The sequence below is a fragment of the Hyla sarda genome, chromosome 4 (assembly GCF_029499605.1).
Source record: "Hyla sarda isolate aHylSar1 chromosome 4, aHylSar1.hap1, whole genome shotgun sequence".
In the NCBI taxonomy this organism is placed as follows: Eukaryota; Metazoa; Chordata; class Amphibia; order Anura; family Hylidae; genus Hyla; species Hyla sarda.
The window spans coordinates 89,294,285-89,320,639 of NC_079192.1; the positions used below are offsets into that span (position 1 = coordinate 89,294,285).

Sequence of the window (26,355 nt, forward strand, 5' to 3'; positions counted from 1 at the left end):
GTGAAAGTTGTGGTAAAAGCGATTTAAAGAATTCCCCGGTGTACCCGTCAGGGCCTGGCGCTTTATTGTTATGTAAATTGCGGATGACAGCCTGAATTTCTGCCTCTGTGACTGGAGCATTAAGCACCTCCCTCTGGTCATCCGACAGAGAGGGGAGATCAAGACTCCTCAAAAATGTTTCTCCTGCCAGTAGGTTAGAAGGGGAGTCTGCATATAAAGTGGCATAAAAGTTTTCTAAAATTTTATTAATGGCGTGAGGGTCGTGTTTTAAAGTACCCGTGGAGTCGGTAAGTGTAGTTATGTGGGAGGGGGGCTGTCTCCCTTTCGCCAGGCAAGCCAAAAGACGTCCAGCTTTGTTGCCGTGACGGAAGAGATCAACCTCAAATTGGGATCTTTTCATACGCTCATGTCTGTCTAGCCATATCTCGTAGTCAGATTTGGCCTGTTTCCATGCCTCCTTATGTGATTCGTTCGGGGAATTAAGAAAAAGAGCGTAGGCTTCCTTTAGGCGAGAGCTGGTGGCTAGAAGTTGTGTGCGGGATTTGCGCTTTAGTGCCGAGATATGGGCTATCAACCGTCCCCTGAGGACTGCCTTCCCTGTTTCCCAGAACAATACCGGGTTTTGCCTGTGTGAGTCATTTGTAGTCGCAAATTCTAACCACCAGGCCCTGAGCAACTCCACGAAGTCCTCGTCTTTTGTCAGATAGGAAGGAAATCTCCAGAGTATATCAATTCGCTTGGGGCAAGAGGGAAATAGGTGTAAGATTATTGGGGCATGGTCTGATAATGCCAGATCTCCAAAGTCCACCGAACACAACCGATAGCTCAACTCCATGCTCATAAGAAAATAATCTAATCTCGACCATGATCCGTGGACACTGGAGAAATGCGTAAACTCTCTATCGTCCGGATGAACAAGTCTCCAGGTATCCACTAAGCCCAATTGGTCCATGAAGGGTGCGAGAACACAATCCCGAGCTCTCGGTAATGGGTTGTGAACATTAGGGTTGTTCCGGTCTACTCGGACATCCAGAACGGTATTAAGGTCGCCCCCTATCAGTTTCCTGTCTACTGTATCCGATTGGATCTCACTAGCCAATTCCCTAAAAAAAGATCCATTCTCCCCATTAGGTGCGTAAATATTGTATAGGCTCAGGATGTCCCCATTGTGTTCTATGGTGAGGTGTGATACTCTGCCGTCCGAGTCAGTACTGTGAGAGATAAGAGAAAAGGCAAATGACTTGTGCAATAGTGTGAGGACTCCCGCTTTGCCGTCTTTGGCGGAGGACCCGTAAACCTGACCCACCCATTGTTGACGCATCCTGAAGAAATCCTGGTCTGTTAGGTGGGTTTCTTGTAATAACACAATATCCGGAGAATAGGACCTCTTCAGGAAGCGTAAAAACAATCTCCGCTTGTGTGGGGACCTAAGGCCCTTCACATTCCAGGATATAATTTTAAGTATAACAATACCCTGCTAATGAGACCGGCAGATATATATCAGAAAACACTAAAGAATATGCAGTCGGAAGAAGGCATGTCATAGTAGTGACTAAAAGAAACCAATGTGTGTTCTGACAATAATGTGTAGCCTTAGTGTGTGGTATGAAACCCATGTCCTGTAAAGAAAAACAGCGTGGAGAATAATGCAACATAGTCATCATAATGAAAACATAAACTAAAACAATCAAAAAAACACTAATGAGAACCCAGTGGGCCGACAGATGGAACCAGTCGCACCAGGTCGGGTTAAGGGACTTCCTTTTTTCTGACGACATAGGTAGCATCAAAAACAGCAGGACAATGAGGCCCCCCGCCCCCTCCCCCTCACTAGTCGGCTCCGAGACCCGGTGATATCAACGTTAGAACACATGTTAGAGACACGCTAACCCAGGGAGAAGTAGTCTCCAATCTTGGCCTCTTGCAATGGTATGCCCCCTCCCCAAAAAGAAAAATATACACACATAACAGAGTAATAGGAGAGGAGAAGAAAAACCTGTTCCCAGTGGCTCGCGTAGCGGTCGGTCTGTCCGAAAGGGAGGATCAGTCAGCGAGGCAGTGCAAAAAGGAATACAAGTCTCAGTCTGGTGAGGAGGTGCGTTCCCCGCCGTGTCCATTCCTTGGAGAGTGTTGTCTACGTCGGCGACTTCTCGGCGCAGGAGAGCATGCTACATCTCTGGCAGGTGATCTGGAGCGGTCGTCTCGCCTGGAAGAGCGGGATCTCCTACTCGGGGTAGCGCGTGCAGATCTTCTGGATGAGGAATTCAGGATTTGTTCCAAAGATGAGGAAGCGGCTTCTGGAGATTTATAGGTGGAAATAGATCCGTCAGGGTGGAACACTCTCAATATAGCAGGATACTGTAACTGGAATCTGTATTTGGCTTTAAAGAGTGCAGTACAGATGGCGCTGAAAGCTCGTCTCCGTTTAGCCACCTCCACAGAGAAATCTTCAAATATGAGAAGGCTCATACCCTGGACTACAAGGGGTTGGGACAGTCGTCTGTAAGCACGTAATATCTCCACCTTATCATTGAAGTCCAGGAGTTTCAAAATTACTTGCCGAGGGCGATGTGCCAAAGCTGCAGGACCATTTGAAGGAGGATCTGGAGGCGGGCCGATCCTGTGTGCCCTTTCCACCCAGCAGGGGTGCGACAGGCCCAGTGTTTTGGGTAAGTCCCTCTCACAGAACCATTGCAGATCAGCGGGGTGTATAGATTCCTGTACACCCACTATACGCAGGTTATTTCTTCTGGACCTGTTTTCAAGGTCCTCCATTTTCTCCGATACTCTGGACAGTTCAACTTCTGCCGCTTTCAATCGTCGTTCCATAAGAGAATCACCATCCTCCAAGTGGGACACCCTCTGCTACACGTCAGTGATTCGCCCTGTATGAGCAGACACTTCCAAAGTCAGGTTCTGTAAGGTAGCTTTAAGAACCTCCTCCACTATCTGTTGCACATTAGGGGTAATGCGGAGTGCCATTTCAGTGGCCAGCATTTGATAGTCAAAGTGGACTGGCAGTCCTTGTGAGACAGGAGGTTATGACAGGACAGGTGTTATGTATGCCCCTGCTATCTGCATTATCCACCTGTCCTGGAGGTAAGGCACTGGCAGGTGAGGGGGCTGACAAAGTGACCTCCATTTCCCCCTGAGAGTCCTCAGTGTGTGGAGAGGGCTGAAGAGGCTGTGGGAGTGCAGCGCAGGCCGCCAGCGGCACTGCGGTATTATCAGTCGCGGCCGCGGCCATTTTGAGTGAGCCGCCGGCTGATTTCATGGCGGAGGCCAGTGGCGGCGTTGCGGGCGGACCTCCACTGCGCTGAATGAAGCGCTCCATACCTGGAGGTGAGCAGCGTCTCCGGGGGCCTGTCACCGGGACGAGAGGACGTATGGAGCCAGGTACAGGCAGGTACAAGCTGGGGAGGTGCGGGAGCTCACTGCAGAGGCTCCTACATCGGACGCCGGAACCGGAAGTCCTCTTTGTTTTGTTTTTAAGCTGATATGGTATGAAGGGCTTACAGGCGACCAAACTTGGGCCTAAAGTGGGTTGTGGTTCAGTGTGTATAAGTTTGTGTATAAGTTGGTTGGGAGGAGTGCTAGGTGGGGAGGGTGTGCTTGTGGGTGGTGGTGTTCATCTTTGGGGGACCTGACATGGGTCAGTTAAGGACTGGACTTTGTGAACTGTAAGAACGGTATGGACTCTGACCAATGTACAGGAGGGGTGGTGTGGGTGAGGGTACAGTTTTAGTGTAGGGTTTTTCCTAGGGTTTTCTATTGATTTTGTAGGTGTTTTCTGTAGTGCATATATTTTGTTTATATTATATTTTATTTATAAAGTAAATTTAGTAATGTTGTACCTATATTGTGTTATATCTATATTGTTTCATATTGTTTCATGTTATAGCGTTATGGTAGCCGGACCAGTTGTTGTGTTGATATGTGGTTTATTTTGTTTATTTCAGTTATTTGGTCTGTTTTATGTTTTCTTTGGTATTTTCATTAGTCCCGGATAGAGGATCCAGTTAATTTGGACGTTTTGTAAGTGAATGTATGTGTGATATGATTATTTTGATTATTATTATTATTATTATTACAATATAATTGTTTTGTTTTTTTGTTTTTTTTTATTTTAATTTATTTTTTATTTTTTTTATTTATTTATAATTTTTTTTATAAGAAAAAAAAATAATATATATATATATATATATATATATATATATATATATATAGATTAAAAAAATATATAAAATTTAAAAAATAAATAAAAAAATATATAAAAAATAAAATGTAAAAAAACATATAATAATTTATTTTTTATTTATTTATTTTTTTTAAATTTTTTTTAGGTGTGCTTGCTACTTTTCTGTTTAGTTTTCTTGTTGCGTGTTCCCAAGTATGGATGGTTTTGAGTTATAGTCGGGTAATGATAACTTTTATGTTTATATTTTGACAAGCCAAGTTGTGCTATTTTATTTATTTATTTATTTTTCTTATGTTCATTTTCGGTAAGCGTGTGAGTGTTTGATTAGATATTTTGGGCATATTTTAATATCTCAGTATTTTAGTATCTTAGTAAAGCTGGGCTGGCCGGTTAGGCAGGGTTTTGTTTATGAGTTTTTTTTTTTGGTTCTAGAGTATTTCTTATTTATGTTATAGCTGGTTAAGCTTGCTTTGTGTTTTGTATTTGATAAGTTTTGTATTTTTCTAATAAAAAGAGTGTCAGCAGAGAGCACTGTGGTCAGACTGGTAAGAAATCCAAAAAGAAAATAACTTCCTCTGTAGAATACAGCAGCTGATAAGTATTGGAAGGATTAAGATTTTTAAATAGAAATAATTTACAAATCTGGCAAATTTCCCCAACCTCAAGGTTAGTGTTTAACCACTTAAGGACCTAGGGCGTATGGATACGCTTTGACGTCCTGGTACTTAAGGACCCAGGGCGTATTCATACGCCCGTGGGAATTTCAGTCCCCGCCGCGCGCCGGGCGGGGACCGGGCCGGGGTGCCTGCTGATATCAATCAGCAGGCACCCCGCGCAAATGCCCAGGGGGGTCATCAGACGTCCCCCCCCATCGGCGATCGGCGCAAATCGCAAGTGAATTCACACTTGCGATTTGCGCCAATTCCGGGACATACGGGTCTATTGTGACCTGGTGACTCGGAATAGAAGGGGGATCGCGGTTGTCTAAGACACCCACGATCCCCCTGTAGGCATAGGAGTGAGGTGGCAGGGTTGCCATCCCTCCTATCCTTGCTATTGGTCTGCTATTGATCGTCAGAGGCGACGACCAATTGCAGACCGGGTGCGGGGGGGTTAACTTTCGTTTTCCCCGTCCTGCCCACCCACAATAGGCGGGGCAGAACGGGGAACCGAAGGGGACCGGGCGCCGACGTCCACTTACCCGTCCGGAGGCTGCGGCAACGTTGATCGGCGGGCGGCGTCATGTGCTTCTGAAGAGGACGGCTCCCGGGATCCTACAGAAGCCGGTAAGATGATCTGGAGGGCTACAGTCTGAGACTGTGGTCTCTAACTGTAGCCCTCCAGATGTTGCAAAACTACAACTCCCAGCATGCCCACATAGCTGTTTGTTGTCTGGGCATGCTGGGAGTTGTAGTTTTGCAACATCTGGAGGTCCACAGTTTGGAGATCACTGTGCAGTGGTCTAAAAACTGTAGCTCTCCAGATGTTGCAAAACTGCAATCCCCAGCATGCCCAGAAAGCAAACAGCTGTCTCGGCATGCTGGGAATTGTAGTTGGGTACCTCCAGCTGTTACATAACTACATCTCCCAGCATGCCATTCGGTGATTAGTACATGCTGGGAGTTGTAGTTTTGCAACAGCTGGAGGCACACTGGTTGGAAAATACTGAGTTAGGTAACAGAACCTAACTGAAGGTTTTCCAACCAGTGTGCCTCCAGCTGTTGCAAAAGTACAACTACCAGCATGCACGGTCTGTCAGTACATGCTGGGAGTTGTCGTTTTGAAACAGCTGGAGGTTTGCCCCCCCCCCATGTGAATGTACAGGGTACATTCACACGGACAGGTTTACAGTAAATTTCCTGCTTCAAGTTTGGGCTGCGGCAAATTTTTCGCCGCAGCGCAAACTCCTAGCGGGAAATTCACTGTAGCACGCCAGTGTGAATGTACCCTAAAAACACTACACTACACTAACACATAATAAAGGGTAAAACACTACATATACACCCCCTTACACTGCCCCCCCCCCCCAATAAAAAATTAAAAACGTCTTGTACGGCAGGGTTTCCAAAACGGAGCCTCCAGCTGTTGCAAAACAACAACTCCCAGCATTTCTGGACAGCCACTGACTGTCCAGGCATGCTGGGAGTTTAGCAACAGCTGGAGGCACCCTATTTGGGAATCACTGGCGTAGAATACCCCTATGTCCACCCCTGTGCAATCCCTAATTTAGTCCTCAAATGCACATGGCGCTCTCTCACTTCGGAGCCCTGTCGTATTTCAAGGAAACAGTTTAGGGCCACGTATGGGGTATCTCAGTACTCAGGAGAAATTGCACTACAAATTTTGGGGGTCTTTTTTTTCCTTTTACCGCTTGTGAAAAGGAAAAGTTGGGGGCTACACCAGCCTGTTAGTGTAAAAAAATAAATTTTTTTACAATTACATGCTGGTGTTGCCCCATACTTTTTATTTCCACAAGCGGTAAAAGGAAAAAACAGACCGCCAACATTTGTAACACAATTTCTCCTGAGTACGGAAATACCCCAGATGTGAGCGTAAAATGCTCTGCGGGCTCACAACAAGGCTCAGGAATGAGAGCACACCATGTACATTTGAGGTCTAAATTGGTGATTTGCACAGGGGTGGCTGATTGTACAGCGGTTCATACAAACGGAAAAAAAAAATACCCACATGTGACCCTATTTTGGAGACTACACCCCTCACCGAACGTGACAAGGGGTATAATGAGCCTGAACACCCAACAGGTGTTTGACGAATTTTCATTAAAGTTGGATGGGAAAATGAAAAAATATACATTTTTTCACTAAAATGCTGGTGTTACCCTACATTTTTCATTTTCACAAGGGAAAATAGGAAAAAAGCCCCCCCAAATTTGTAACCCCATCTCTTCTGAGTAAGAACATACCCCATATTTGAATTTAAAGTGCTCTGCGGGTGAACTACAATGCTCAGAAGAGAAGGAGCGCCATTGGGATTTTGTAGAGAAAATTTGTCCGGAATTGAAGGCCACATATGTTTACAAAGCCCCCATAGTGCCAGAACAATGGTCCCCCGACACATGTGACCCCATTTTGGAAACTACACCCCTCACATAATGTAATAAGGGGTACATTGAGAATTTACGCCCCACAGGTGTCTGACAGATTTTTGGAACAGTGGTCCGTAAAAATGAAAAATTACATTTTTCATTTGCACAGCCCACTGTTCCAAAGATCTGTGGGGTGTAAATACTCACTGCACCCCTTATTAAATTCTGTGAGGGGTGTAGTTTCCAAAATGGGGTCACATGTGGGGGGGTCCACTGTTCTGGCACCACGGGGGGCTTTGTAAACGCACATGGCCCTGACCATTCCAAACTAATTCTCTTTCCAAAAGCTCAATGGCGCTCCTCCTCTTCTGAGCATTGTAGTTCGCCAGAACTTTCACAGAAAGAAAGCCGTTCACTGCGGCATCTTGGTCATTAGATCGGTCAGCCTGGTCCCAACCGGAGTGGTTGTGGTGCAAAACTGTGCAGCTAGGAAAAAACCGCCAGTAAGTGCCCGCTGCATTCACCAGCACAGAAAGCCATATATGCCAGCGGAAAGCCGCCACATAAATGCTGCACGTGCTGTATGCCGCAACTATGCAAATATATCTAGCACAGCCTGCAGCCTGTTCACACCTATTGTGAAAACATTCATTTCAGCTGGGATTACACTTGGCGTGTTTGTCATAAAAAACACCATGCTCGCTGCGGGCACATGTTAGGTTGGAATCAATAGGGTAATATGAAACACCAGACACTAATGGGGGTTTCTTCATCCTTTTATGGTGTTTTTAGGCTATCAAATCTGTGGGATGCCGAGAGCATGTTTTTTTTTTTTTTTTTTTTTGGGGGGGGGGGGGGGGGTATTTTCTCACAATTTTTTTTTATAGAAATCCTTCAGTCAAATGATGAAAGAATCACATGACTTGTAATGAGAAAAGCCAGAGGGGAAAAAAACACCAAAGAAAAAACACTTCCTGTAATAATAATAATAATAATAATGATGATGATGATGATGATGATGATGATGATGATGATAATAATAATACACATTGGGACAGATGTATGAAAACCTGTGCAGAGGTCAAGTGGACCAATTGCCCATAGCAACCAATCAGATCGCTTCTTTCACTTTTCAGAGACCTTTTAAAAAATGAAAGAAACTACCTGATTGGTTGCTATGGGCAACTGGTCCACTTTCCCTCTTCCCTGGTTTTGATAAATCTCTAAGACCCCCCCCCAGTGCTTTTAGCAAAAATAACACAAAGATAGCTGAGAAAAGAAATGAGGGGGAAGATTTTGATGTTTGTTTTTTTTTGCAAAAAAAAGAAAAAAACATCAAACAAGAATTGTGTTTGTTCCTAGACTTGGGCTGTGATTAAAAACAACATATAAATGGTGTTTTTCAAAGCCCACATTGCTTTATTTCTGGTCCCTTTTCCCCTCTTTCGACAGACGTCTGTCCAGCTATTGCAAAGCTACAACTCCCAGCATGCCCTGACAGCCGAAGGCTGAGAGTTGTAGTTTTGCAACAGGTGGGCAGCCACAGGGGATCGGTGTTGCAGTATGTCAATCTAGGGCCATGGTGTCTGATCTGGAACTGGCAGCAGGAGCCACGACCACTTTAAATCAATGGCTGCTGGGACGTCTGACTAGTGACATCCTTCGCTCCAGACCGCAACGTCAGGGACGTCACTCGTCAGACGTCCCGGCGGCCAGCGCTGCTCATTGAGCCTACCGGAGTAGCATTGATCTATGTAAGAAACCTATGGGCCCAGGCTGTTGGGGCCACCAAATGATATTACATATACAGAATGTCTGGTTAGGAGAAACAAATATAACGCACCCACAGGGAGTGGCGCCATTTTAATAAAAATTGTCAAAAACCTTAGATAACAGTCATACAGAATATATTAGAAAGCTTTTTTTGATTTTCAGCCAATCAGAGAGCAGCACTACTGAAATAGAACTCCCAGGAGGTAACAGCGTGTCACACATGTGATGTCATAACCATTGTCCACCAAAGAGCAGCACTGAGCAGAAATAACACTGCTCCTGTTCATTCTCCATCAGTGAGGGGCCGGTGCTGGACACTGTGTAGGGACGCGGGAATGCAAAGTCATACACATGACTGTGACTGGTAAGTGTTACATTGTTGTGTCCAAAAGATCTTTAGTGCAGTTCCATGTGTATTTCTATGATAAACATGTAAATAAGTTATCTTTTTTTTCTTATCTTAGATGCACTATCCCCAGGACATGGAGTAGCATTTCTGGACCTACAGCAAGACGTTGGATGAAGGCATAGCCCCAGAAATAACACTGGTCCTGTTCATCAGTGAGGGGCCGGTGCTGGACACTGTGTAGGGACACGGGAATGCAAAGTCATGCACATGACTGTGACTGGTAAGTGTTACATTGTTTTGTCCAAAAGGTCTTTATTGCAGTTCCATGTGTATTTCTATGATAAACATGTAAATAATCTATCTTTTTTGTCCCCTATCTTAGATGCACTATTTCCAGGACATGGAGTAGCATTTCGGGACCTACAGCAAGACGTTGGATGAAGGCACAGGCCTAGGAATCATGCACATACACAGAAACATTTGCCCAAATTCTAGAGGTAACCTCCTTTAGTATGCCCAGAGGAAGGGCCATACAGTAGCCATGGATTCCCTACAGGTTTCCTCCCCTCTGGAGGTTTTTCCTGTCCTGAGTATTAGTTACTGTACGCTCTTTGTGAGTGATGGGAGGTTACAAAAAGTCCCCTACACACACATTTTAATAAATAATAAATAAAGTTCCCCTTTTTTTAAACTGTTCTTTGACTTGTTCGACTCATTTATTTATTTCTGTGTGTGAAAATAGAGTTAGCAAAACATGGATGACCAAAGCTGCTCTCCCGCACGATCTGCATAATGCAGTGCGGAGAGAGGCAACTGGTGCTGGGTGGTTCAGTTTATGAGGCAAACGTAGAACACCCAGCAAGTTCCATGCACAAGCCTTTTTCTGATGAATGGGACTCATGCAGGGAACTTGCTAGGGGTCATACGGTTGCAAAGGATCAACTTTTGGGTACATGAACTGTCCCTTAAAGGGGTACTCCGCCTCTAGATATCTTATCCCCTATGTAAAGGATAGGGGATAAGATGTCTGATCAAGGGGATCCTGCTGCTGGGACCCCAGCAATCTCCATGCAGCAACCAAAATTCTAAATAGTATGTTTAGATCACTGGTTCCTGTGGTGGGATTCGTGACATCATGCCACACCTTCTTGTGATATCACACCACCTCCCATAGACATAAATGGAAAGGGCGTGGCGGGAGGTCACGACCCGCACCACGAGAACCCAGAGTTCTAAATATATTATTTGGAACGCCGGGTGCTGCATGAAGATTGCGGGGGTCCCAGTGATCAGTCATCTTTTGTCCTATCCTTAAGGTAGGGGATAAGACATCTAGGGGCGGAGTACCACTTTAAGGAATTAGAGAGTGTAGGCATGCCTTACAAGCAGGTAGAAAAAGAACAGCTGGGAGAAATGACAGGACACAAAGCAATGTTTGGCTGGGACCGATTTTGGGTGTGTTCTGGCCAATTAAAGGAGAACTATGGCAAAAATTAACTTATCCCCTATCCATGGGTTATGGGATAAGTAGCTGATCGTGGGGGGTCCCCCTGCAATACCTGGGATGAGACCCGTCGCTCAGTGAGAAGCGCGCGCTGCAGACGTCAAATCTCAATTTCCCTGGACCCCCCCCTTCCTTCATGTCCACCACAGACGCCCCCAGACTGCTGTCTCTTACAGAGTTTTATGCCCAGAAATGGTTGGCTACTCACTTTGTCAGTAGATTCTCATCCTAAATATGAAGACAATCGGGGAAATGTACCTGTGGAGAGGAAATGTTGTCCAGTTGCTCTTAGCAACCAATCAGATCACTTCTTTTATTTTTCAGAGGTCTTCTCAAGAATGAAAGAAGCAATCTGATTGGTTGCTATGGGCAACCTGATGAAAACATTTTTTTTTTCTTTAACAACTACAGTACTACAACTCCCATTGTAGTGTGTCTGTTCAACCTGTGCCTCCTCCAACCCTGACCCTTAGGGGGGCACAGACTGGCCACACTGGGGGTTGTAGTACTTTCATTTTTACAGTTCCCCTATAACTCTGCAGCTTCGGTAGAAGTATGAGGCTCAGCCTTAGAGTCAGTGTATCTGGCTGCTCCGGTGTTCTTCTATTTTACAGCCTGGACCCTTGACTAGGGGATATTATAGCTGCTAAAACCTACCATCCACCAACCCCCAAAAGCCCCCTTTGTAACGAGGAATCCCTTACCTTAAACATGACAGACACAGTGTTGGTGGTAACAAGGCCACAGCAGCCCCTTTATTAAATATCAAACAATAAATAACAATAAAACATTGTAAGGCAACCTTGTATGAACATCATACATAACATTGAATAAAACATTCTTTTTTTTTTCAAAGTAAAGTTTTATTAAGGTTTTCAACATACAAGGTAAAATGAAAATTACAACATGAGAAGTGTCTACACTGGTCAGGCAACAAAGCCCACATGGCTCAAGTAAACAAGGAGTTTGGGTCACTCAGCGAAGTTAAACATTACAGCAGTCCGAGCCTCACATCATAAATGAACTCCAGAGAACAGAGGTTGTGAGTAGCTAACAGGATTCAGAACTACGTATAAATTCGATAACTATAGCGAAAATTCAAACATCGCCAGTAGTGAAGCAGCGAACCAGGGCAGACAAAGGAAACACAATAGCGGTAGAGGGAACTGGAAGATAGGAGAGGAGGGAGAGAGAGGAAAAGATACAGGGGGGGATAGAGGAAGGAGGGGGGGGTGTAGAAAAATCGAAGAGGAGGAGATAGGATGCAGCAGACTTAGTGTAATATGGCAGAAAGTCTTACCTGTTCGGACTGAACCTCTCCACCTGTCTAAGCAGTAAACAGCAACTGTGGGTGAGCTATTGCGGAGTTGGACAGAGGGGGATGAGCGTGCGTGGTGACAGATCCAGGTTATCATCAGTGAACTCCTGAAAGGCAACATAGGATAGCCAAGGCGACCAAACAGCATGGTATTTATCGAACTGTCGGGTAGAGTCTGCCCGGAGTTCTTCCATCCTACAAGTATAGGTAACTTCCCTCAGCCATGAGGAGTAGGTCGGGGGTAGTGGAGATTTCCAAAGGCGAGGGATCACAGCTCTAGCCGAGATAAGTAAATAGTGTGCTAAAGTGGCTGACAGACGGGGGCATGTGTTAGGGAATATGGACAGGAGGATAGGTCGTGGGTCCTTATCGATGGAAAGGGTCGTCAGCCTATTTACGGTAGATAAAACTTGTGTCCAAAACGTATTCAATGTCGGGCATGTCACCCAGATATGGGACATTGTCCCTTTTGAGCGTCCGCACCTCCAACATGCATCAGAAGCCTGTGGGAACATCTGCGCCAAAAGAGACGGCACTCTGTACCATCTCGTGATGATTTTATAGTTAGTTTCTTGTGCCTTGCATGAGATACTAGATTTGTGACAATGTAGCAGGGCACGAGACCAGTCATTGTCAGGAATAGAACATTGTAGTTCCCTTTCCCATGCCACTCGATAGGGCAGGGGAATTTCAGAGCGTTCCCCTATGATCAGGGCATAGAGAGTTCCGATTGCATGGGGGACAGGAGCGGAGGCCGCACAAAGGGTTTCAAAGGGGGTCAGTTGTCTATGAAGACGGAGTGCGGCTTTGTTGGTGTTATAGAAGTGTAGAAGTTGACTATATTGGAACCTATGTATAGTTGAAGGCTGAGTTCCACCCAAAAGGTCGGAGAGGGATTTCAAGCCTGTGGGTTGCAGTAAGGAAGAGAATAGGACATAATCAGACTTTTTACGCGTTAAGAAAGTGGCAGAAGTCTGCGCTGGCGGGAAGAGCACATTGCCAAACAGGGGCATAAGGGGGGCCATCCGGGAAATAGTGAGATGTATTTTTCAGGTAGGACTGATGTGCTCGCAGTATTGAATGTGTTACCGGGGGTAAATGGTCAGGTGGGTGCAAGGGGGCGGGCAGTCTTTTGGTCCACAAGGTAGACCTAGCATCCATACCACAGAGATTTCTTTCAAAGACAACCCATTGCTTAGCAGTCTGACTGTGGTAGCAGTCTAGCATTCTGGCTAATATGATCGCCTTGTAATACGATAGGCAGTCTGGCAGTGCGAGGCCACCCTCCCTCTTGCGTCTATAAAGCACCTTCCCTGCCAAGCGGGGATGTTTCTTACTCCAAACAAAGTGAGACTGCATTGCAGAGAGGTCCTTAAAGAAAGAACAGGGGATATGACAGGGGATACAGGCAAAGAGATAGAGTAAGCGGGGTAGGATGTTCATTTAAAAAATATTTACCCTGCCAATCCTTGAGAAGTTTTTATTGTCCCATTTCGACAAGTCAGTTCTCAGGGTGTGGAACAATGGGGGAAAATTTAATTGAAAAGTGCTAGCCAGATCACTAGGGACTAGGATCCCAAGATATTTCAGTGATGACCTCTGCCATTTAAAAGGGTAAGTGGAAGAAATGTGAGTGATCATTTGGGAGGGCAGTGTGATATTCAAAGCTTCGCTTTTGGATGGGTTCAGTTTATAGTTACTATAAGCCGAATATTGTGCTATGGTGGAGAGGAGGGAAGGGAGGGTAGTGAGCGGGGAGGAGAGAAATAGAAGGACATCGTCAGCGAACGCTGAGCATTTGCAACTGCACGAGGGAGAGGAGAGGCCTCTTATATCTGGATTTGAGCGTATTGCATTGAGCAAGTGCTCCATGCATAGGACATAAAGGATAGGTGATAATGGGCAGCCTTGCCTCGTACCGTTGCGAATGTTAAAGGGAGCCGACAGCTGTCCATTGATTCTGATTCTAGCCTGGGGTGAGGAATACAGCGCCATGATTCTGGCAAACATATGGGGGCCCAAACCTATTTGTCTCAGAGTCGATCCCAAAAATTCCCAGTCCACCCGGTCAAAGGCCTTCTCCGCGTCCAGAGAGAGCAAGAATAGGGGAGAAGCGTGTAATCGAGCACAATGCACTGCAGAGAATGCTCATAGAGTATTATCTCTTGCCTCCCTTCCGCGGACGAAGCCCACCTGATCCGGGTGGATGAGGGAGCTCATGTAGGGTGCCAATCTATTTGCTATTAATTTCGCGAATAATTTTGTGTCAGTGTTAAGGAGAGATATTGGTCGGTAGTTGGAGCACTGCAGGGGGTCCCTCACATCTTTTGGAATGACTGTGATATATGCGTCAAGGAAGGCCTGGGGGATTGAGGAGGAAGATGAGATAGCATTAAAAGTCAGCAGGAGTGTGGAGGACAGGTCATCCCTGAGGGTCTTATAGAACTTGGCAGTATAGCCATCTGGTCCTGGACTTTTACCAGCAAGTAGGGCCGATATCGCCAGGTGGAGTTCCTCAGGGGTGAACTGAGCCTCCAAGTCCGAGATAGATTCAGCAGTTAGGATGGGCAATGCCGTTTCATGTAAGTAATTCTGTAAGGAGGGTTGAGTGTCAGTGTGAGAGGAGAGATCGGTAGGTTAAGGGAGGTTATATAGGTCTGTATAATATTTCTGAAAAGTTTCCAGTATTTCCGGCGTGAGGGAAGAAGGGGTGCCTGATCGAGTGCGAATGGAGGGGACATAGAGGGTCGAGCGTGTCGCCCTAAGGGCCCTCGCCAGCATCTTCCCCGATTTATTACTCCACTCGTAGAACAGTCTACCCGTTAGTTGTCTATAGTGGCAGTGTTTTTTGTGGAGCGTCTCTAACAGATCACTCCGGACTCTGATAAGTTCACGGTAAGTTGAGTCCTGTTGGTGTTGTTTGTGCCGTGTCTCTAGGATGTGCAGCTCTCGGTATAATGTCATCAGCTTAGCTGAGGCTTCCCTTTTCAGCCGAGCCCCATGCCTCATCAAAACTCCCCTCAAGACACATTTCAATGTTTCCCACTTGATTAGCGGTGACGACGGATCTGACGAGTGGTCTTGAATAAAATGGGGAATCGTCCATTTCAGTTCCTGAATGCAAAGAGCATCAGAAAGCAATGACTCATTAAGCTTCCAAGAGGCATGTGGCTTGGCCAAGGTCGGAAGCGTAAATGTACCCTGAACTGGGGCATAATCAGACATAGAGACAACACCAATCGTAACAGAAGTAAAAGAGGGGAGGAGGGAGTGTGAACAGAGAATGTAGTCTATTCTACTGTATGTTTGTCTAGGGTGTGAGAAGAAGGTATAATCTTGTCCTTGTGGATGGAAGGCTCTCCAGGTATCAATTAACTGTAATAGATGTAGCTTATGCCTAAGGGCCCTGAGTTTACTATGAGAGATGTATGAGTGTCCTGATGAGGTGTCCACCTGAGGGAATAGAGGTGTGTTAAAGTCTCCACACAGGAGAATCTGACCCCTGGCAAAGGAGGAGAGTCTCTCCAAAGTCTTCAGTAAGAACTGAATTTGGTTATGGTTCGGAGCGTATATAGAGGCCACCGTCAGATTACGTCCCGCAAGGAGGCAATTGGCGAAGACAAATCGAGCGTCTGTGTCAACTAGGGAGGTCTGGATCGTAATGGGAAGCGTCCTGTGAAAAACTATGGATACACCCTTAGTCCTGGAATCAGGGTTAACACTATGTATCCATTTATCGTAGTGCCTGGTTGGTATGGTAGGGAGGTGACCTTTTTTTAAATGTGTTTCCTGTAGAGCTATGATATGGGATCTTTGCTTATGAATGGAGAACAACGTCTGGGCACGCTTTTCGGGGGTGTTGAAACCCTTGACATTAAGGGTAGTAATGTGAAGGTCAACCGCCATCAGATGTAATGTGTAAATGCCAATATTCACCACACCGTTGGTAGACAGGGGGAGGGTCCAGCCCATCAGTCAGGCAAGTGTCCGAGGATTCAAGTCTGCGTATAGAAGAGAGCACAAGTAAGTGGGGAGGAAGGGAAAAGGGAGGAAAGCAAGGGAAGATAAGCTTCTGCACAGACACAGAAGCAAAGGGACTGAAGGAATAGACCATAAGGGTCAGAGGTACCAACGGAACCAGTCCGATGTACATACTAGTGGGGTAACGTGATAGACAAGCCAGAAAGGACAGCATTTAGTGGTCCTGGGTTGGACTTATGAGTAACAGGTCAGAGCTTCATCCCCGCTTAAGGGGATGAGGCGAGTATGAAACGGGCTAAGTGTGACAACAGTAGCAACTAAATTAGGGGAACAATGGTAGTTGGTAGGTTATGGGCATTATGTGTGCAGGTAGTAAATTATATTTAGGAAGAGTGGGTACCATGGGAGCAAAGGAGACATAAAATAAACAAGTAAAGAATATAAGACTAACAGGCCAGGAAACAGTGACCATATGAGGACAAGCTATAAAAGACAAGAAATATCAGTAATCTATCTGCGGTGACATAATGCAACCACATTTGACAGTGTTAAACTACATATGAGGTAATACACTAATATCTCAGATAGGCAGCTCAGGTTTTACGTTTCGATCTTTGCTGCAGCGGGACACTTGTGGTGACCTCGGATGGACGGTCTCTCGGAGATCGATCAGGACGGTTTTGCGGTGCAGTAGGAAGGGGAGATAAGAACAAGGCTTCCCACTCAGGCAGACTGACAAGGCTTCAAGGAACGCAGGCAAATCTTCCGGTCTCTTGAGCGTAGAGATATTGGGTCCATACTTTGCAATCAGAGAGAAGGGGAAGCCCCATCTGTAAACAATTTTAGAATTTTGTAACAGAGTCAGCAACGGTTGGATTGCCTCTTTCTGGAGAAAATGATGCACTCTGCAGACAACATCACGAGGCTTTTTCGGATCAGGATGTTTCGCTCTGAGAGCCCTGTGAGCACTATCCAGTTCTATGTTCGAATACGGCGGTTTCTTTAGTAGTTCATTAAAGAGACGTTGCAATGTATCTGGCAAGTTCTGAGGTAGAACTGTTTCCGGAAGGCCCTTGATCCTAAGATTATTGCGCCGATTCCTATTATCAAGATCGTCCAAGTGATCAATTGTGTGGATTTGCTGTAATGTCAATTTCTCTGTGGCTTCCTGTAGTTTCTGGAGGTGGGTTGTAGTAGTAGAGCAAAAATCCTCCAGTCTCTGGACCTTCTTATGTAAGTTAGACACCTCAGCCTTAACGGGTTCCAGGTCACGGTTCCAAGCAAGTTTGAGATCGGTCGCCAGCGTTGCCAAGTCAGCTTTAGTGGGGATCAGGGTCAAGAGTGCTTGCAATTCAGGGTGTCCCTGCAATGTCGAGAGCGCCATCTCAGGAGTAAGTGGAAAGGTAGGAGGCGGCACATGTGACTGAAGCGTGGCAGTTATGGCTGGCATCTGCTGTCTAGAGGGTGCAGACCTATGAGGGGCATCCTCCGTTGGAGTATGAGAGTCCTCAGAGGATGAATGGTCACGGGAGCGGCGTTTATTATGTCTCACTTTCATCGGGGTCTTGAATAATTTTTTCTTTGCAGGGGGACTTTTACCCCAGTACTCAGGGGCGTCACTATCCACAGATGAGTCTTGAGAGTCTCTATCAGAGTTGGAGCCATCAGAGTACATTTCATTGGCCCAGTCAGTTATGTCGCATGCCGGAGGGCCAGGAACCTTTTCTGGGAGCACAGGTAGCTGGGGTGACGCAGCCGCTCCGCGTACAGGTGGTGTACGTAAAGTCCCTTGCGATTTATGTTGTTTCTCAACCAGCCTCCAATCGCCATCTTGTGACTGCTGGGCATTCCCCGAGTCCTGGCAGGTAGGTAATAAAGGTGTCATAGATGCAGGATTCGTATACTGGATCTCACGTGAAACGTGTTGGCCAGTGGCAGGAGACGGCAAGGATGGCGAGGGGCCAGCAGACTGTGGATTCATTGCGGCAGGACCGGCAGCCATGGAGGAGGCTATTGTGTCGGGTGATGTATTATTGGGAGTTGGGGACTCAGGCTGCAAGCCCTGGTGAAATTCAGGTGCAGGAAGTACCTGATGTTCAGGTTGTGGCATCAAGCTGTGGTCAGGAGCCGGGGAGGCAGGTATTGCAGACTGCCCTACTGGGTTGTCATCAGTAGACTGTGAGGATCCCATCCCTATCTGTGTCACATAGAGGTTGGTGGATATAGGCTGTATGGCAGGGCCTAGCTTCTTAGCGGGTTGATGCCCGGGCATTGGTGGTCTGACAGAGGCAGATAAGCACTCAGGTAGGGATGTGGAGGTAAGTGGGGAAGGAGTCTCTAAGTTAAGTGCAGTTCCGCACCAGTAGGTGACCGGGTGCTGGACGGCACAGGTCTGTGCCGGACGCTGTGGCGCAGCAGGAGATGGCAGCAGTGGAGGCCGTGAGGTAGCCGAGCACTGGTGCTGGAGGGAGGCGGCGGCACTTACTTCCAGTATCGCGCACGGCGCGTTGTCAAAGCCCGGAGCAGAGTCCTGTGTATTGTCGCCGGTCTCTCTCTGTCTGCAGGCCGTGTGAGCTGCACTGTCAGCGGGGTCACTTGCTGCAGACGCCGCGTGGAGCGCCTGCTCACTCCTTCTCCCCGCCTCGAACTGCTGTTGTTGGGGAATGGCGTCTGAAGGCCGCACCACAGGTTGGTCGGTCCGATCGGATGGCTGAGATGCGAAATAGCGGGCGATACCGCTCAGAGGAGGCACAGTGGGTGCAGGTTGCTTCTTCTTCCGTTTGGCACGAGATCTACCACCCATAACCTTCAGATTAGCCCGTTTTCAGTCCAGTCCGGCGGGAGCTCTCACACCATGCTTCCTCTCTCTAGCGAGTCCAGTCACGCCCTGAATAAAACATTCTTAACATAAGTTAACCAATTAACATGTCCCTAATACAGGAGGAGGACCTGAAGGCACTGTTACCGAGCCCAAGCTAGAATGGGGCCTCACTTGCTCCTAGCCGTTAGCGCCTGCACAGGAGCACCATTTTGTGAGGCCCCCCAACAATCCTGGGAACCCATGTTCCCTTGCAGAATTTTCCATCGGGAAAATGGGACCGCTCCCAGCCCACCTCCACACTGTATCCCATCACCTCCATGCCATCCACTTGTACCTCCAGGTCTCTCTCCTGCCACCGCCACAATGGCGACAAGTGACTCCTCACTTGTCCCCTTTCCACCACAGACTAAGTGCTCGCTCCACCACCTCCCGAATCTCCAAGATCCACAGATCCATACCAAAAATATTCAGATGAACGCCATCATCATCCAAGAACTCCGAAGAGCTCCCTTCCAATTCTCTATGACGCACCACCAGGCCCCCATTACGGGCCACAAATTTGCCCACCACCTTATTGAGTTTAATCCGTGCTCTATTAATGGCAACCACAGACCTGGCCTGCCTCCATTTCCTCCTGGCCACCATTTCAGACCACTCGATGATCAGGCCTGGAAAGGACGACCACAATCGCATCAAGTCCAGCTTGATGTCCCAGGTCAGATCCCGGGATCTCCTCACACCCAAACCATTCCCTCCTAGGTGTATGACAAGGTCGTTGGGGGCTCTGTCCAAGTGTACAAAAAACTGAACCCTGGCCAACAATTCCGCATTCCGCTCTTCCCCAACCAGTGGACCTGACCTGCCGAACTCGTCAAGCCCAACTGCCGGCCCGCTGGACGAACACCAGCCCGCACCCCACCCCTCACCACATAGGAGTGGCCGATAATCCACACAAGTCCCGGGCCGCCACCTGAAAGACAAAAAACAATAACAAAATACAAACCGCACTCCCCCAACACACAACAATCACAGCAAATGAGGACGAACATACAACTGAAACCTCTCCGACTCCCACCTCCCAATCCGCCTAATGATCTCGGGTCCCAAGCCCCAACGAGACGCCTCGGTAGCCGCCCCAATGCGGAACGCATGCGAGCTATAATCCCGTGCCACACAACCCACCACCGCCAAACACTTCCAAAAAAAACCCACGAATTGAAAACGCAATAAAAAACTCCCGTCTGCGTGTACCAATAAAGGACCCACAACCCCCACCCTCACCTCCAAAAAAGCCGCATAGCAAAAAGCCGGACACATAGCCGAGCCCCGTAAGGCCACCAAACGCACAGTAACCCCACGACCCTCCTGATCCGTTTTGGAAGGGCGCAGCAAAGAACGCAAAACCCCACCTTCCAAACTAACATCCGAAATGCCCCAAAAAACGCCAAAACAAACGCCAATCAAAACAAACAACGCTCGTAATCCGAAATAGAAATCCCATCCAACGCCGTCCCCAACCGACACAAAAGCGGAAAAGTCACCGGACGCCTCGAATCCCTGGACACCGCCCCCCTCCGAAAACCCCGCAGTGCCTAACGCACCAAAAACGACTTAGAGACGTCCGGCAAACCACGAACTTTGAACCAGAACGCAAAAGCCGACATCCGACGGCCAATCCCCGCCGGAGACACGTCCTCGCAAAACGGCCTACCAACATAATACAATAGGGCCGCCTCCCAATCTGCAGGGGCGCCCATAAACGACAACTGTCCCAGTAGCGTCTCCCAGTCCGACCACCAGCGTTGATAAGAAGCCCAAGTAGCCTGGCTTACTGACCGACAGACTAAAGCGAGCGCCAACTCTAAACCAGATGCCACAGCCATTCCGGACACGGGAGGCCGGTCACCTCGGCCTCCGGCGCCAGTTCCCGGAAACGGTCCCACTGTAAGCGAGAGAGAGCGTCAGCCACCGAATTATCCACCCCCGGCACATGCAACGCCACCACCTGAGAATTAAGCTCTAGCACCCTCAACACTTATCGCCTCAGCAACGTGACCACTGGCGGAGAACTCGCCGTCTGGTTGTTGATAGCCAAAACCACCCCCAGGTTGTCACAATGGAAGCACACATTCCTATTGCGAAACAGCTCCCCCCATACAAACACTGCAACCACGATCGGGAACAATTCCAGGAATGCAAGGTTTCTAGTCAGCCCCGTCTCCCGTCATACCTCCACACACCACTGACCCTGAAGGTAAGCCCCAAACCCGCAGGCCCCAGCCGCATCGGTATACAGATCCAGGTCAACGCTCGATACCGGCCTCCCCATCACCACAGAGCGCCCATTATACCGACCCAAAAAATCCTGCCACACCCTCAGGTCCTCACGCAACCCCACCGGCAACTGCACATAGTGATTAGGCCGAGAAACACCCACCGTGACCGCCGCGAGACGTCTGCAAAAAAACCTCCCCATAGGCATGATCCGGCACGCAAAATTGAGACGCCCCAGCAAAGACTGGACCTCCCGCAGCTGCAGCTTCCGAACCCGACACGCCCTCGCCACCTCCTCCCTCAGATCGCCCAGCTTATCTTCTGGCAGCCGGCACTCCATGGCCACAGTGTCGATCACTATGCCCAAAAACTTCACCGACGTAGACGGGCCCTCAGTCTTGTCAGGCGCCAACGGAACGCCAAACCAGCCTGACACCCTCTCCATTTCCTGTAGTAAAATAGCACACACCCTAGACCCCGCCGGGCCCAAAAACAGGAAGTCATCAAGGTAGTGCAAAACCGAATCCAAACCCGACTCTACCCGCACCACCCACTCCAAAAAGGAGCTAAACTGCTCAAAAAACGCACATGAAACTGAGCAGCCCATGGGCAAACACATGTCTACAAAAAAACGCCCTCCCAAACAGCACCCCAATAACGCAAAACTGTCCGGGTGTACCGGCAACAGACGAAAAGTGGCCTCAATGTCCGTCTTGGCCAACAAGGCCCCCTGGCCGTACCTCCGGACCCACGCCAATGCCGCATCAAAAGAAGTATAAGTCACAGCACAGATAGCTGGGTCAATGCCGTCATTCACCGACCCTCCAGAAGGAAGTGAAAGGTGGTGAAACAGGCGGAACTTATTAGGCCCACCAACGGAGGCGAGTCAAAAGGACCAGCCATCCGACCCAAAGACACCTCTTTCATCAGTTTCTCCTCCACCAAATCTGGCCGGACAAGAGCCGAGACCAAATTCCTAACCTCCCCATTCCCATCCAGAACCCCCTCAAAGGTGATACGGAATCCGTCCGTAAACCCCGCCCTCAAAAATTCCGCCGCCGCCCTATTTGGGTACTTGGTGAGGAAAGGCTCCATCCTTGCCACCTGCACCGGGGTCGCCCCTCTTCGCATCAACCTCCCCCAATTTGCCTTTACCTCGCCAGAAACAGCACGACAGCCCGTGGCCACCCACTCCGCACCCGGAGCATTCGTGCTTAAAACGGCACTCTGCTCCGAACTTGCAATTCCCTTTATTGAATTGCCAGCAAACACCCTGACCCCGGCCCTGCACCTCCGGCGCTGTCCCGAAAGGACTGCAGGCCACCCCCACTGCGTGGAGCCGCCATAAGCCGCATCCACAGCCCTATGTCCTTATGGTCCCACCTCAAATCATGGCGCACCGCCATCCGCTGCCTAAACTGTTCATCGTACCAAAGCCACGCCGAACCCCCATACACCCAATACGCCTCCCCAACAGCGTCCAAATAACAAAAGAGACCAGAGCAATGCTCCGGCGACTTTTCTCCCACAACGCTGCCCAAAATAGCGAACGCCTGAAGCCAGTTGGAGAAGGTCCGCTGTATCAGCCGAAACCGCCGGCGCTCCTCCTCCTCAACCTTCTCCATACGCTTCGACTCATCCGGCCTAACCCTGTCCAGATTAAATTATTCAAGCAGGAGTAGCGAAAAAATATCCACATACTCCCGCTTCCAAATCCTTTCCCGCACCTCAGCCTTAAGGTGCGCGCCCAAGGGGCCCTCGAAACACACGTACACCTCCCCCCGAGCAGAAGCAGCCAAACGAACCCCCCCACCGGATCCCGACGCCCCCACCACCTGGGGTGAGCTCGCCCGAGCAACCCCAGGACCCCGGCTATATCCACCAGCCCCTTGGACAAAGTCGCTGCGCCCCACACAGGTACCGGCGACCCACCCGCAGACAACCCGCTACTGCGCAGCAACGCTTGCAACCCATCTACGAAATATTGCAAACCCTCCAACCCCCCCACCCCCCTGAACCCGCAGCAGTGGAGACAGTGGTGTACTCACCCGACCTCACCGGCTCTGGACCAGCGGCCGTAACTCCAGCTGCGGGACGGCTCCGGACATCACGGACTCGGCTCACATCGACGACAGGAGGCTGGACCCGAAGAACCCCTTCCGTGCGGAATGCAGCAACACCAGTCAAATCACCCCCAACAGCGGCATCATAGTAACATAGTAACATAGTTAGTACATTCGAAAAAAGACATATGTCCATCAAGTTCAACCAGGGAATTAAGGGGTAGGGGTGTGGCGCGATATTGGAGAAGGGATGGGATTTTATATTTCTTCATAAGCATTAATGTTATTTTGTTCCAGGAATGTATCTAATCCTGTTTTAAAGCTGTTAATTTTTCCTGCTGTGACCAGTTCCTGAGGTAGACTGTTCCATAAGTTCACAGTTCTCATGGTAAAGAAGGCGTGTCGCCCCTTGAGACTAAAGTTTTTCTTCTCCAGACGGAGGGAGTGCCCCCTCGTCCTTTGGGGGGGTTCAACCTGGAACAGTTTTTCTCCATATTTTTTGTATGGGCCATTAATATTCTTATATACGTTTATCATATCCCCCCTTAAACGTCTCTTCTCAAGACTAAACAATTGTAACTCCTTTAATCGCTCCTCATAGCTAAGATGTTCCATGCCCCATATTAGTTTATTTGCGCGTCTCTGCACCCTTTCCAGCTCCACAGTGTCCCTTTTATGTACAGGCGACCAAAACTGAACAGCATACTCCAGGTGAGGCTGTACCAATGCTTTATAAAGGGGCAGTATTATGTCCCTGTCCCTTTAGTCCATGCCTCTTTTGATACATGACAATATCCTGCTGGCTTTGGAAGCAGCAGCCTGACATTGCATGCTATTCTGTAGTCTGTGATCTACAAGTACACCCAGATCCTTCTCTACCAGTGACTCTGCCAGTTTAATCCCCCCTAAGACATATGACGCATGCAGGTTATTAGTACCCAGATGCATAACTTTACATTTATCCACATTGAACCTCATTTGCCAAGTGGATGCCCAGACACTTAGTCTATCCAAGTCATCTTGTAACTTATGCACATCCTCTATAGACTGTACCGTGCTACAAAGCTTGGTGTCATCTGCAAAGATAGAAACAGAGCTGTTAATACCATCCTCTATATCATTGATAAATAAATTAAACAACAGCGGTCCCAGTACTGAACCTTGGGGTACACCACTAATAACCGTGAACCAATCAGAGTATGAATTATTGACCACCACTCTCTGGGTACGATCCATGAGCCAGTGTTCAATCCAGTTACAAACTAAAATTTCCAAACCCAAAGACCTTAACTTACCTGTCAGACGTCTATGAGGGACAGTATCAAATGCTTTAGCAAAATCCAGAAACACTATATCCACAGCCATTCCTCTGTCAAGGCTTCTACTCACCTCTTCATAAAAGCAAATTAGATTGGTTTGAAAACTTCTATCCTTAGTAAACCCATGCTGGTTATCACTTATAATACAATTATCCCCTATGTATTCCTGTATGTAATCCCTTATAAGTCCTTCAAACAATTTACCCACAATGTACGTTAAACTTACCGGTCTATAGTTTCCTGGGGAAGACCTAGAGCCCTTTTTGAAGATTGGCACCACATTCGCCTTGTGCCAGTCCCTTGGCACAATACCAGACACCAGAGATTCTCTAAATATCATGAACAGGGGTACAGATATTACTGAACTTACCTCTCTAAGAACTCTTGGGTGCAATCCATCTGGCCCTGGAGATTTGCTTACATTTATATCACTTAACTTACCTTGTACCATCTCTACATTAAGCCAGTTCAGTACATTACATGATGTGTTACCAGCACTGACCTGGCCAATGTCAGCTCCTTTTCCCATAGTGTATACAGAACTAAAGAACCCATTCAGTAGCTCCGCCTTCTCTTGATCGCCTGTGACAACCTTCCCATTATCATTATTAAGGGGTCCTACATGCTATGTCCTTGATTTTTTTGTATTTATATATCTAAAAAAATATTTAGGATTAGTTTTGCTTTCTTTGGCCACCTGTCTCTCGTTTTGAATTTTTGCTGTTTTTATAAAATTTTTACAGATTTTATTAAGCTCCTTGTACTGTTTAAATGTTATAGCTGACCCATCAGATTTGAATTTTTTGAAGTCTATTTTTTTGTTGTTTATTGCTCTTTTAACATAATTTGTCAGCCATGTAGGATTTAGTTTTAATCGTTTATATTTGTTCCCCTTTGGTATATATTTAGCTGTATAGTTATTTAGAGTTGATTTAAAGATGTCCCATTTACCTTCTGTATCAGTATTTGAGAACACCTCCCCCCAGTCTATGTCCTGTAGTGCAGCCCTCAGCCCAGGGAAGTTTGCCTTTTTAAAGTTATATGTTTTTGCCTTCCCCGCCTGTCTTTGTTTTCTACATTTTAAGTCAAAAGTAACTATATTGTGGTCGCTATTACCAAGTTTTTCCCGCACAGTTACATTACCAACCAGCTCTGCTTTGTTGGAAATGATCAGATTCAACAAGGCATCACTTCTTGTTGGGTCCTCCACAAACTGGCCCATAAAATTATCCTGCAATAAATTTAGCAATTGTCGCCCCTTTGTAGTTTTAGCCAACCCCGGACCCCAATCTATATCTGGATAGTTAAAATCTCCCATTATTACCACTGTACCTGCCCGGGCGGCCCTCTCTATTTGTTTATGCAGCCGACCTTCTATCTCTTCAGTGATATTAGGGGGTCTGTAGATTACACCAAATATTATTTTTTCATAATTTCCCTCCTTTTGTAATTCTACCCACAGTGATTCCACCTCCTCAGAATCATCACACACTATGGCATCGTTCACACTGACTTTCATACCACTTCTTACATACAGACAGACTCCACCACCTTTTCTGTTCATTCTATCCTTGCGAAACAATGTAAACCCCTGCAGATTGACAGCCCAGTCATGCGAGGAGTCCAGCCATGTCTCAGAGACCCCAACTATATCAATATGTTCCTCCAGTATCAAGGCCTCAAGCTCCCCCATTTTATTTGCTAGGCTT

The 26,355-nt window shown here is 47.5% G+C and overlaps 1 protein-coding gene and 1 long non-coding RNA gene across 2 annotated transcripts; one reads left to right on the forward strand and one right to left on the reverse strand.

Moving 5' to 3' along the window:
* Nucleotides 1-9,054: 9,054 nt before the first annotated feature.
* Nucleotides 9,055-9,998, forward strand: LOC130368208 (uncharacterized). Its single transcript, XR_008892360.1, has 3 exons — nt 9,055-9,381; nt 9,482-9,646; nt 9,749-9,998. It is a non-coding gene; the product is annotated as an uncharacterized LOC130368208 (long non-coding RNA).
* Nucleotides 9,999-16,749: 6,751 nt separating this feature from the next.
* LOC130367379 (uncharacterized) lies at nt 16,750-23,810 on the reverse strand. The gene is made up of 2 exons (XM_056569795.1): nt 23,313-23,810; nt 16,750-19,056 (listed from the first exon to the last, which is right to left on the reverse strand). The coding sequence occupies exon 2, from the start codon at nt 18,970-18,972 to the stop codon at nt 16,750-16,752; it is 2,223 nt and encodes a 740-aa protein (XP_056425770.1). The 5' UTR covers nt 18,973-19,056; nt 23,313-23,810.
* Nucleotides 23,811-26,355: the final 2,545 nt, after the last annotated feature.

Coding starts and splice junctions, on each gene's coding strand:
- LOC130367379 (XM_056569795.1), bottom strand. CDS start 18,972: ATGGGTGGTAGATCTCGTGCCAAACGGAAGAAGAAGCAACCTGCACCC.